Source organism: Colias philodice, chromosome 9 (genome assembly GCF_061535455.1).
Source record: "Colias philodice isolate Cphi_HAF_F1 chromosome 9, ilColPhil1 Martin Lab GWU primary, whole genome shotgun sequence".
NCBI lineage: Eukaryota > Metazoa > Arthropoda > Insecta > Lepidoptera > Pieridae > Colias > Colias philodice.
Window position 1 is genome coordinate 2,804,950 of NC_143094.1, and position 13,971 is coordinate 2,818,920.

The window sequence follows — 13,971 nt, forward strand, 5'->3', positions numbered from 1 at the left end:
TAATTAGTAAATCACCGAATTTGCATTCGCGAGCGTAGGTATCCATAGTGTTTGTCACTGACGGTCACTCACCTCTATAACTTATAGTTATAGAGGTCAGTGGTGTTTGTTGTGTAAACATGTATGTATTTGAGTAGTTAGTAGCATATTATATTCTGAATTTCTGATCCATGCCTATTCACTCAAAACTAATAACACTAATGATTTGTAACAGTAAATTATTTCAATAGGTAGGTATTTGAACATTTCCCAACAAGACGTAAGAATAATTATTCGTAGGTATACAAGATACAATAACAAATCTAATACACTATTTATTATTTTATTATTTACTAGCGGTCCGCCCCGGCTTCGCCCGTGGTACATGTTTACGTTTTCTCTCCATAAGAAGTAATAGCTAGAGAGCTAGCGCAAAGCTACCTGTATGTATTTGACCAGACCTGGATTTTTGTGTGTTGATTCCCCTATACCTACTATACATGAGATGAGGAGTCACTAAGCCCAGAGTGGTGGACGGGGCGCGCGCTTAGGTAAGACAGGTGGAAATTTTTGGCGAACTTTGAAACCATTTGACCACGTCTGCCATTTTGATATTTGAAAATAGATTATTATTACTATCGGAAAATAGCAATGGCAGACCATTATCACGCGGATAACATTCTGGCAGACACTTATGAAAGTGCTGAAAAAAATACAATTTTGAAAGTATTTGACCAGATCTGCCATTCATATATTTTATTTATTAGGGTCTTAAAAACTTATTTTCGAAACGGCAGACATTTTCATTGCGTACAGACTTCAGCAGACAACAAAACTTTACAGACTTCAGCAGTCAACAAGACTTAGCTTCTACATGGTCAGATGTATATATGTATTACGTTCCCTGACCTTACATCAATGATTTACTTTATTAATGTTTTTATGGTCATTTACATTTAATTTTGAAAACTATGGAATAAAATTTATAAATTTGATGATACAAAACTAAATATACATTTGTAAAGAATCTCAAATATAAAGTTGTGTTGCAAATAACAAATCATCATTTAAATATTTAGTTTATTTCTTTATTTAAGAAACAATTAACAATTACAAAACAACATAAAAAAAACACGCATGCATTTATTGAAATGTTCATTCATCATCACTATCGTATGGCGTTGTGTGACTCGTCTTCATAATCCATTGAATCGGATTCTGTAAAAGTAAAACGTAAATTATATAATAAAAGAAATGAGTCATTATAAACTTACCTAGTAAGGCAATGCCTTTGATGTCGCACGATGCCGCCGCGCCGCCAGTGTAGGTACTTCTGCTGCTACATGAAAATATGCTAGGGTTGCAACAAATGGGAAATAAAACAATTGTGATTATTACTATTATGATGTAATCATTTATTCATATTATGTACATTCAAAACAATTGCTATTATTAAATCTGATGTAATTATTTTTTCATAAATATATAATTATTATTAATTACATAATATATTGCACTGTGAAATATTTACGTATCACTTTATTTTTGATGTTCTTAATTGTCTTTTATAAAATTTAAGTGACGCATTCGCATTGGGATCAACAATCCGATAAGAAAAGAATGGAGACAACATATACATAGCTTTGATTTCAATTCTACAGATACAAAATATACAATCTATCTAAAATGATACAACGGATGTTTCCTGCGTTTTCTCGTCAAAATACCGAAACAACGTAATTATTGTATAGTAGTTGGGCGTGAAAGTAAAAAAACAAATGAAAAGTGTTTTCCATATGATTATTTATTAAATTTACGCGATTAAGAATAATTTCAACGATACAATTTAGTAACCGAGAATTCAGAGGATTAAAGAAAATACCTGCCTGATCATTTTATCAAACTCTAAAAGAATTATGGTTATTTCGCATCACTCGGTTTATTAGTTTGGTAATAATTATTAAAGGTAGTTACAACTTACAACCCTAGCCATTGAGTCGAACGGTAGGCAACACAATATCGACTTTGTGCGGGTACATATGGTACATTTCTTCTTGCTGTGAAGCGTAATTATTATTATTAAGATTTTTTAGGCTATTTTGAATCAGCTGTTCTAATTTAATTCTAGAAATTTATTAAAACGTGATTTTTTTAAAAGTATATTATGAGTTTATAAATACCTCAACCAATAGTTATTGTGTCCTATCCTCATTTTTTTATATCTTGGTAGTTAACTAAAGTGTTAAATTTACATAACCTCAACAACAACATTTACACTGCCACTGCACTAAAACTAAACTAACTAGCTCTCTAGCTATAAGAACCATCCTCGTACTTCAAGGGATATAATAAAAAAAGAATTATCGAAATCGGTTCAGCCGTTCTCGAGTTATGCGCTTACCAACACATTTTGCGATTCATTTTTATATATAAGACTAGCGGTCCGCCCCGGCTTCGCCCGTGGTACATGTTTACGTTTTCTCTACATAAGAACCATCCTCGTACTTCAAGGAATATAATAAAAAAAGAATTATCGAAATCGGTTCAGCCGTTCTCGAGTTATGCGCTTACCAACACATTTTGCGATTCATTTATATATATATACTAGCGGTCCGCCCCGGCTTCGCCCGTGGTACATAATATTTACGTTTTCTCTACATAAAAACCATCCTCGTACTTCAAGGAATATAATAAAAAAAGAATGATCGAAATCGGTTCAGCCGTTCTCGAGTTATGCGCTTACCAACACATTTTGCGATTCATTTTTATATATAAGAAGATAAGATTATGTGAAAATAACCAGGAAGGTGAAAAACATATTTACGAAAACATAGTAACATAATATGGCTGTCGCTACAATAATTATATTTCAATTTTATCTTTTTATACCTAGTAGAACTGGCCGACGAATAAAAAAAATCGTATTAGAATAAATACAATAAATTACGGAACAAAAAAAGGATTGTAACTGAATTAGGTATGTTTGTTTCTGGGCGCACCGTTTTCGACGACGCGACGCGCGACGTAAGCGTATAGGTATAGGTACCTACTTTGCTAAAACAAACTAATAAAATTGTGTGTCTGTCTGAAAATTCGGAAAAGCATATTTTGCAAGTTTGTAATTACTTTGATAGTTTACCGATTTATAATAATTGTAATTGTAATTGTATAATATATAATTTGCAATGTGGTGAAATTTCATAAAAATCACGGGCCAATTTTTTGTTTTGAATCCCACCGAAAATATCATTGCGTTATTAGAATAATTAATTACTATACCTACCCACGATCAATTATTACAATATAGTCTCAAATGCATACTAGAGAAATATTGCAATTTGATTCAATTAAAATGCATAGCATACAAAAATAAATTCACAACACAAGAAATTCCGCGCGCAAATCATAGCGCGTGTCAATGAAATCAAGAATGTTTTATATCAAGCCGACGCGGACGACGACGCGACGCCGAACAAAAGTACCTACGACGGACGACCACGCTTCGAGTTGCCAAACAACATGAGTAATAAATTGTTTACAAAAAAAACAAGTTTTCCATTTTTCTGTATGAGTAGACAGAACTTCAAAACGCCACCTGCTACGGTTTATATTATGAACGATTGTTATAAAAATAAAAGTTATATTTGTTGGTGTAAACTATTTTATTGATCAATAATTTTGGAATTTAAAATTGTCAACATTGATTACAATAAAACGCAGTTTTATTTTATTACACTATTGTTTTTTTTATCAAAACATGTATTTGAAGTACCATATAATATTATGCTGATCCAAGCATTTTCACTCAAAACTTATATCACTAATGATTTGTAAAAGTAAATTATTTCAATATACATTTCATAACCAACAAGTAAGAATAATTATTATTATTCCTACCTACAACAACAAACCTAAAACACTATTTACTATGGGAAAATAACCAGGAAGGTGAAAAACATATTATTATTTACGATTTCGACGCACTCGACTTTTAGTAAAATATAGTAGGGAAACATAATATTATGGTTTTGATTTTTGCTACTAGTATAAGAAAACTGCGTGTTCAAACTACTTGTTTCATGTTTGTCTGTCTGAAAATTCGGAAGTACTTTGGTAGTTTACCGATTTATAATAATATTGTATATATCGTTGTTTAAAAAATATTCAAACACAATAAAATATGATATATGTACTGATTTATCACTGGTTTCAGTGATGAACTGATGAGTCAATTATAGCCACTATACTTTCGTCATACGTGTGTATGATTGATGTGATTTGCAACGTGGTGATATTTCAGAAAAATCACGGGTCAAATTGTCCCACCGAAAATATAACTGCGTTATAAGAATAACTATACCTACGATAAATTATACATAATACAATATAGTCTCAAATGCATACTAGTGAAATATTTTATTTGAATCAATAAAATAAAAAAATAAATAAAAAATAATAATAATACAAAAATAAATTCACAACACAAGAAAATCCGCGCGCAAATCATAGCGCGTGACAATGAAATCAAGAACTTTCGAGCCGACGCGGACGACGAAGGAGCCTAACAAAAGTACCTACAATCATAGGCGGCTCGTGACAAAATTGTATGGCCGTGTTCACTTGAAATAAAACAACGAAAATAGGTACCTACAATAGCGTTAGCAGTACAAAAAAAATGAGCACCACATTATAAATGTCTATTTATACACTAAAAATTATAGAGTATTTCAAAACGAATTCAATTATTATTTAGCAATAATTAGAAAATCCCCGAATTTGCATTCGTGATCGTATTCATAGTGTTTGTCTACACTAATATTATAAAGAGGAAAACTTTGTTTGTTTGTTTGATTGTAATGAATAGGCTCATAAACTACTGGACATTTTACCAATGTTTGCAAGTTTGTGATTACTTTGATAGTTTACCGATTTATAATAATTGTATACTTATATCATTGTTTAAAAATATTCAAACACAATATGATATAGGTACTGATTTATCACTGGTTTCAGTGATGAACTGATGAGTCAATGTTAGCCACAATACTAATCACTTTCGTCATACATGTGTATGAACTATGATTGATGTGATTTGCAATGTGGTGAAATTTCATAAAAATCACGGGCCAATTTTTTGTTTTGAATCCCACCGAAAATACATATATTACTAATTGCGTTATTAGAATAATTAATTACTATACCCACGATCAATTATTACAATTTACAATATAGTCTCAAATGCATACTAGAGAAACATTGCAATTTGAATCAATTAAAATGCATAGCATACAAAAATAAATTCACAACACAAGAAATTCCGCGCGCAAATCATAGCGCGTGTCAATGAAATCAAGAATGTAATTTTATATCAAGCCGACGAGCGACGACGCCGAACTAAAGTACCTACAGTACCATTTACCTTCAGTGTACAATACAGTTTACAGACCTACGACGGACGAACAATAATGAGTAATAAATAAAAAAAAACATAGTTTCTAAGGTCATTAGTTTTATTTTATTTTATTGTTATTTTCTTTGAACGATTGGAAATGAAATTACTCAATTTTTACACATAACTTTGATTTATTAGAATTATGCTCATTATGCATAAGATAACGAACGCGAATGCACGACATCTAGCGCGTCAATGTCTAAACATCGCCTTTCGTTTAGACATTGACGCGCTAGATCTGTAATAAGTATATAGTCTATGCGCTAGATGTCGTGCTTTATGTCGTGTTTCGCTTGGCAAAAGTCACGCACACTACTGTAGAAGTGTCAAATTTTTCCGGTATTTTACTGTTGTTTTTCTAAGTAAATATTGTAAATTATTGATTAAAAAGGTCGAACGCGCACACATTTCATTATAGAGAAGTGATAAAATGATTAGTTTTAAAGAAATAGTGTCTGTGTTAAGTGTTTAGAGGTAATCAAAAATGTATGGAGGGACGGTCGGAACATCAACCTTAAATATACTTAGTTAAAATTTCGTAGCAAAGACGGCAAATTATTTCGCGTACCACGGCTATTACAAAGCTCATTTTACTTGTCAGGGCTTTTTCAAGTCATAGTTATTTTATGCTTTAAATGCTACTTAAATATCATGCAATCATAATGATATGCATATTTTCTATTAAAGTATCTAAGCTCCACTGGGAGTTGAAATATGTGTATTTATACTTGTCATTTTTTTGTTCATGATGATTAATTACTTTTTGCCTGATATACCAAAAAAGTTAATTACCCATTACAAATTGCACAACGGTGTACCAACATTAGTTTTTCCTTTTTACTGTCTACCAACATTACCAATATATTCACTGTACCAACTGACACTATACCAATATATTAAATCAACATTTTGTTCCAGGATGGTAACTCCCCAAGTGGCAGTCCTCGCATAAGTGGTGGAGAAGTAACCCTCGCTATACCACAAAACAGGAGCTATGGTGCCATCGGAGGCATCGAGAAGGTCACCTACACCTGGGCAGACATCAACGCGTTCGCCACAGAAACCAGGTCAAGGAACAAGAGGATCTGGAACTTCTGGAGGAACTCGTCGGATCGAATGTTCCAGCAGAGGAAGCAGTTGTTGAAAAATGGTGAGATTTAATTTGGTTGGGATATTTTACACATGATCATTGATCACCCTTTCTTAATATTATAATTTATACATACATCTACATAATATATTTGCCGTGTTGGCGCAAAAATCGTATCCATTTTATGTAGTGAGTAGTATTTGACTACATGTACCATATCTGCTGTTTATTTTACCTAAGGGTATAGGATAAGATCTTCGCTAAAATTATTTAGGTGTTAATCTGTTTAATTATTTAGCTATTGAAGTAAGCTAATAAATAACTAAAACACTAACAATGTGCAAATAATTTACAATAATCCACGGATTGATATTGCTAGCAACTTACATCCTTATAAGTTGTTGACTAAATTCTAGGCTATCCAGTATTAATGCTGTTTATATAATAAAGAAAGTCCTATTAATAGGGAATGTGAAACTACAACATAATATAATATTAATCGCCTTATGTTTTAGAGATTAAGAAAATTGCCTCAGCGTTGCATGTCGATGCGTTCTCGTCAACTGATCGTAACGCAGTGAAAGCAAATACTTCACTATCCATCTCATATCACGTTGTATCTCTTTATAAATAGCAACTTTATGAAGAAAATATATTGAGAAATGTGCATATTTCCAAAAGAACGCTGATTTTATAACTTATTTTAATTTATGCATATTTTATACTCAAGTAAAATTTGAAGACACGCAAGCGTTAAAAAACAAAGACTCCGTTTGGCAGGATATTGAAACATTTAAGTCAGTAACGTCCCAATACTAAATGTCTTTTACATCAATTTATGAAATAATCCAATGCTTAAATTTTTCCAGTGAAATTGGTATGCCGCTTGAAATTACCCGAGTAATTTATATTTCCGCACTTCATTCTTTCGATATTATAATCACAATTTTATTATCAGGGGCTAATGACACCTGATATTAAGAAAATTAGTTTTGAAATAATTGACGATCATAATTAATGTTTGTTTAATGTTTTTAATGCAAGACTTTTAATAAGTTTAAATCTTATAATGTGAAAGTATGTTTACGTTTGTCCCGTTGTGTGAAAAAAACCTGAATCTCATTTAAAAGAAACAAGTTGTTTGGTGTTTCAGTGAAAATAAACAATGAACCATATTTGGGTAAAGGCGAAAAAGGCAACAAGGTCATTACGATTTTGGTTTTTTTAATAGTTAATTAATCGAGTGTTATTCTGCGTTGAAATACTTTTTATTTTATTATATGTATTAAAAATAATAGTAAAAATTATAAAAGTAAATGTTTACCTACGTAGTTATTTTATTAACTGCACAAAAAAAGGAATTCATAGCCAAACATAAAGATGCTCAGCGACTGAATGCACTTATTTACACATTTTACAAGTATATTCATATCTACCAACGACTACAACAACAATACAGGATCACAAATAAACTGAAATGTGCGCTCAGCAAATACACCGTTTTTACCACAGAACATCTAAAAGTAATCGTATTGTCTTTCAGTAAATGGCGCAGCGTACCCCGGAGAGCTTCTAGCGATAATGGGTTCATCAGGAGCTGGAAAGACCACGCTCCTCAACACGTTGACCTTCAGAACTCCAAGCGGTGTGGTCTCCAGTGGCACAAGAGCGCTGAACGGCCAGCCAGCTACACCTGAAGCGCTGACAGCGCTGTCAGCGTATGTTCAGCAGCAGGATCTGTTCATCGGCACTCTGACTGTGAAGGAACATTTGATATTCCAGGTTTGTTTGATTTGATTGTTTGGTTTGTTCGTGGTCTTCAGTGACACCTGCCTCATTCCTAACAAGGATGGAAATGAATGATTGTGACGACTTTTTCAATTCTATCTAGTTTCCTGATCAACTAATGTTCCTTTTGATGCGTCACCTACAATAAAAAATTTCTATATGTAAAACAAAGGTTCGAAGAAACTATTGTATACGAAATCAATTTTTTACATATTCGTTTCAAAAGTGTGTTCTTATTATTTAGCACGCTTATATTTTATAAAATAGTAATATTTCTAATTAAAAATCATATTTGATTGACAGGCTTTGGTACGGATGGATCGGCACATACCTTACGCACAGCGCATGCGTCGTGTTCAAGAAGTTATAACAGAGGTAAGTACAGTTTAACTTTTACTTTATTTAGATTACAATTAAAAAGTAAGACCAATTCGTTGAGGACATAAGAATAGATTTCGTTGCTAACTAGGAAGCTGTTCAAAATATCATGATTAGAAATATATTTCTTCTATTCATTTGATTAAATTTAAAACCTGATTGTATAATATTTCAATGGACGTCGAACACTTTGCTAAAATATATCTCTATAATCTTTTCGTGAGAACAAGGCGACGTTTTTAAATTTAAATGAGCGAATCAAATAAGTATGTGTGTTGCCAACCAGTATATTATTATCATTAACATTTGAATAAATTTATAATAATTTTATGTCTGTAAGATCTCATTGAGTAAATTCAAATTCTGCATACCTAGTGTACATTTAAAAATCTTTAAATGGAGATGTTGAAAATAATGAAATCACAGAATGGGATAACATCTTATAATCTAATAAGTGTTCGGCGCAAGTGCTTTTTTGGCAAGATATACCCTACATATAATATGGGTAAACTGGTAGGTATTTTATTTAAAAAATCATTCTTATAGCAACAATAAAAACACCAAATATTTATTCTAAGACAAGTTGAAGTACCTATAACATGCTTCATGTTTATTACTTTCACATTTTCATTTTCATGCTACTAGTGATCTATAAAGAATATCGTAAAATTCTAAAGAACGTCCATTTCAATGTCCATTTTCTTCCATTATGAATCGATGTTTATTAACGTTTATTTGATAAGGAAGTGACCAGCCTCTTAAAGTTGTTCAAGTTCGTTCGAAGCTTTTCTGTACGTTTGCCCTATAAACGACAACTTTCTCTTTAAGTATTCAATTTTAAATTCATACGAAATTTACGTGTGCAAGCTGATACAGTAATTGTTGTTATAGTTAAAATGAAATGAAATTGATGATCAGTATAAATCATTTTAACGTTAATTTGCTGTCAGAATAGTATAAATGTTTAGGAGACTAATTAGAGACATTGCAAAAATCAAGAGCAGTGCTTATTGTGTATTATCTTATATTTTAAGAATCATTTCAGTGGAAAATGCAATACGTAGAGATACTTTTATTGACGAATTTAGCTTTTAATTGGGCTTAGGTCTCTGCTTTTTAATTATCCCAGAAGCTTTTTTGAAATAAATAAAATACTATTAAGTCTAATATAAAACTATACCTAATGTATCAAATAATTAGCTGTATCATTTCAGATATTTCTTACGACACAGTTATAATAATTAAAGTTATTATTTATTTATTACTAGTTTATTTGTTATTGGTCTAATTGTGTAATATACTATTTCAAACGTCCAGCGATTAATCTACCACAAAATATTTGATCGATACTAATTATTAATACGATACTTATACATTATTTAGGCTGACCACAGAAGACCTTAAGTGGTCTAAAACCACATTGGCCCAAATATTACAAGGCCGTGATTGTGGGATGGCATTACTTACTGAAATAGTCATGTAACAATAGGTCAATCACCTAATGAAGTATCGGGTTTCTTAGTAAATAATACCTAGCGAGTGATGTAATTAAATTGATAGCTAGAAAGTGAGAACCCCTGTAGAGCCTAGTACTAGTCGATACTCGATTGTTCCTATTTCTACTTACTATAAAAAAATATAATAATATACTTAAATAGAAAGGTTTGAACAAACTTAATCACGTGGGTGGAAGGGACATGAGTCGATAGGCAAAATCGAAGCATTGAAACCCACCTCCCAATTAGGTACCTAAATATTCGTATTCTGTAGAAAATTGCGAGAGCTTAGCTTTAATAGTAAGCAATTTAGGGTTGTTGAGGATTCCTCTTCCGCTTCCTCATAATGCGGAAGTTCCGCAATATTTTGGGTTCCTCTACCGTTACCGCATCCTCAAAAATGAAAATAAAAAAATCCTCTTCCGCTATCGCTTCCTCAAAATTTTGAGGAAATTTATGAGGATGCTGATCCGATCGGGCGGCGAATTTACAAAGCCTATTTAAACTAATATATGTATGTATTTTAGTTACGAGTCGGACTCTACTAACGAACTAGAGTAGAGTCTTCACTACATAGTAAACAAAGTCGCATTCTCTGTCCCTATTTCCCTATGTCCCTATGTCCCTTTGTACGCTTAAATCTTTGAAACTACGCAACGGATTTTGATGCGGTTTTTTTTAATAGATATATAGTGATTCAAGAGGAAGGTTTATATGCATAATAACATCCATTAAATAGTGGAGAAGTACTGTTATTTTTGAGGTTTCTAATGAGATGTCGTAAAAAATTACATTTTTTCCGCTTACATTGCAAACGCAGGCTGAACCCTACGAGTTTTATCAAAATAATGTACTAAGTATTGTACACATTGAAAAGGTCTACAGAAAAGTCCGCGATGGCATATGTCTATCTCTTATGGATAACCCACAATAACTTTTTTTTGTCATTTACTTTTTACGACAAATAATGGCTAATTTTCGAAGCGATTTTAACCAATACAGCATTAATCCTTAACCAATTAAATACCTTGAATTCATTGTTCATTTAATATAGATCTATATGGCCGTTTACACCGTATGATTTAAGTGAATATTTTCGAAGATATTACAGATTTAAAAATTGCGGGACGTACCGTTTGCGGCGGTACCGGCCGGCCGGGCCGCTATGTTTTTATATACAACGTAAAAGTTTTTCTGTAGTGTATTTAGTATCAGCATTGCACCCGTGCGAAGCCGGGGCGGGTCGCTAGTACTCTATAAAATATTTATATCTGCGCCTAACACTTCTCTCGATAATAATATAACATTTTCTCTCATACTCAAAAGAAACATATTTTACCAAAGATATCAAAATGATGAATCGAATGTCAAAAGTCATTTTAAATTAAAAAACAAACAAGTTGTTTAAGCTTACATAATATCTACCAGTTAGTTTCTTTTTTGTGGAAATCGCCTAATGTCGCTTCTGGCACTGAGATAGATTAGGTTTTTTCGAGTAATATGCATGAACAAAAGCTCATCTGAGTCCGGCTCGTGACTCAAATAGTATAGTACTTAGAGGCTTTGTAAATTCGCAATCGGGTGAGCTAACCTCCCCTAACCCTAAAACATCAATATGTACAGACAGGAGAATGGCTTTTGTTTTAATTTTTAATTTTAAAAGTTTTTGTTTTTTAATAATTTTGATTATAATTTCCTATCATCCTCATCCTCATCCGCTTCCTCATCCGCATCCTCTTCCTCAAAAAAAATCCTCTTCCTCATCCGCATCCCCTAAATTTGTGTGCGAAAATTCCTCTTCCTCCTCCTCTTCCTCATAATCACTTCCTCAACAACCCAAGTAAGCATACCTCAAATATGTATTATATCATTATACCTATTATTAAAACAGTCGTTATAAAAATCTGATTTCATTAAAATGAAAGATACGAAATTCTTTGATGTGATTCTATTCAATAGAACGCAGAATAATAGATAAACTTATTTATTTCTATTTATAGCAAAACAATAATTATTCATTCACTTCATAGCCTTATTTCTTTTTATTCAGCGATGTGTTTATATCACTTTGTTCACTGTTTAAAAGCAAAAAAACATTAATGTAGCGATTCAATCGTGTGTTACTAATGGAGAATCTATGTAAACTTGACTTAATTATCTTGGTTTTTTAATGCTTTTGCATACAAGTAATACTTCAACATTTTTTTTGCATAAATGTTAATAGCAGCTTAAATGCTCTCAATTTAAATTTGCACTAATTTTTTATTTACATAATAAGAATATTAAATACATACTTAACGGTCCTATTTCTATAATAGGTGGTAATGTAAATACCTGTATAATATAATACAAGACAAAATATATATTATCTTAGTGAACGTTGGTTCAATTATCTCAGGTAGTCATCCTTGTATATAATGAGTCATTATGTACAAGTATTTGTACACTGGTTAATGGTACAGAGAAAAGTTGTCTACAATTATTATACCTATACGTAGATTAAATAAGACTGGAAGAGATTTTTAATATTTATTTTAACTACTAACTACGTCATATTTATATCATACTAGCTGCTCCGCGCGGTTTCACCCCCGTGGCTCCACTCCTGTTGGTCGTAGCGTGATGATATAGCCTATAACCTTCCTCGATAAATGGGCTATCTAACACCGAAAGAATTTTTCAAATCGGACCAGTAGTTCCCGAGATTAGCGCGTTCAAACAAACAAACAAAAAAACAAACAAACTCTTCAGCTTTATAATATTAGTATAGTTACTACAATAAAAAAGCGACAATACTTGTGTGACAGGAGAAAATGCTAACGAATTGATGTGTATTTATAAAATAAATATTTATTCAGAACTGAAATTAGAAGATTAGTCGATGAATGAGATTGTCTATTATTGCATTACTGAACCACTTTGCATGAAAAGGAAATCATATAAAAGCCTCACAATACAGATTTTGTGGTTTTTCGTGAAGTTTATATGCAATTAATAGTTTTATTTGATTAAACTATGTCTTCTTTATATCACATAAATCATAGATTAAATATATGAATATAATAATCCGCAGCTATTCACAGTTTAAATAATTTATGACCAGTTTAGTGTCAAGTTTCGTGGGCATTTAATAAATACGCTAAAGTGATATAAATCCGTTCCACTGGTTGCCGCCGGCGCTTTTCAAACCATTTATTAATTTAATAGTGCGTTTAAATCTATCTGCATTGGATGAAATTATCGACTAAGTAAACGTTATTTAGATAAATCATTTTTAACAGCAAATGTTTTGTAGGTAGTAGGCTCTAGACGTTTTAAATGGACTGATTTTAATGAATCTCACTGAGACACATAATAGAGTATTACTTGTCGTCCTTATGTATATTTTTAATTAGCTCATATAAAGGTACCTCACATACTGGCTAGTATTAAACATAACTATTTTTAAAATAAATAATTTAAAATATAACTAAGTTCTGTTTAGAGAAAAAAAAAGATTTTTTTCCGTGGACTAACCACGAACCTAACTTATACCTTATTCTTCCAGTTGGCGCTATCAAAATGCCAGAACACAGTGATAGGTATCACAGGGCGGCTCAAGGGTATATCTGGTGGTGAGATGAAGAGGCTCTCGTTCGCCAGTGAGGTGCTGACAGATCCTCCGCTCATGTTCTGCGACGAGCCCACCTCGGGTCTCGACTCATTTATGGCACAGAATGTTATACAGGTAAGATGTTTCGTTTTATCAATGTAAAAAATAGCTTATTTTTTTTGAGGCAATATTCTAA

General features: G+C 32.0%; 1 protein-coding gene across 1 annotated transcript in view; it reads left to right on the forward strand.

Annotated features, from left to right (window-relative positions):
• w (eye pigment precursor family transporter white) overlaps positions 1 to 13,971 on the forward strand; it is a 35,303-nt gene that overhangs the window by 13,521 nt on the left and 7,811 nt on the right. The window contains exons 2-5 of the mRNA XM_089698984.1: positions 6,350 to 6,581; positions 8,065 to 8,303; positions 8,613 to 8,684; positions 13,731 to 13,910. Of these exons, the coding sequence (XP_089555110.1) occupies positions 6,350 to 6,581; positions 8,065 to 8,303; positions 8,613 to 8,684; positions 13,731 to 13,910 (723 nt within the window). The remainder of the gene's footprint in view (positions 1 to 6,349; positions 6,582 to 8,064; positions 8,304 to 8,612; positions 8,685 to 13,730; positions 13,911 to 13,971) is intronic.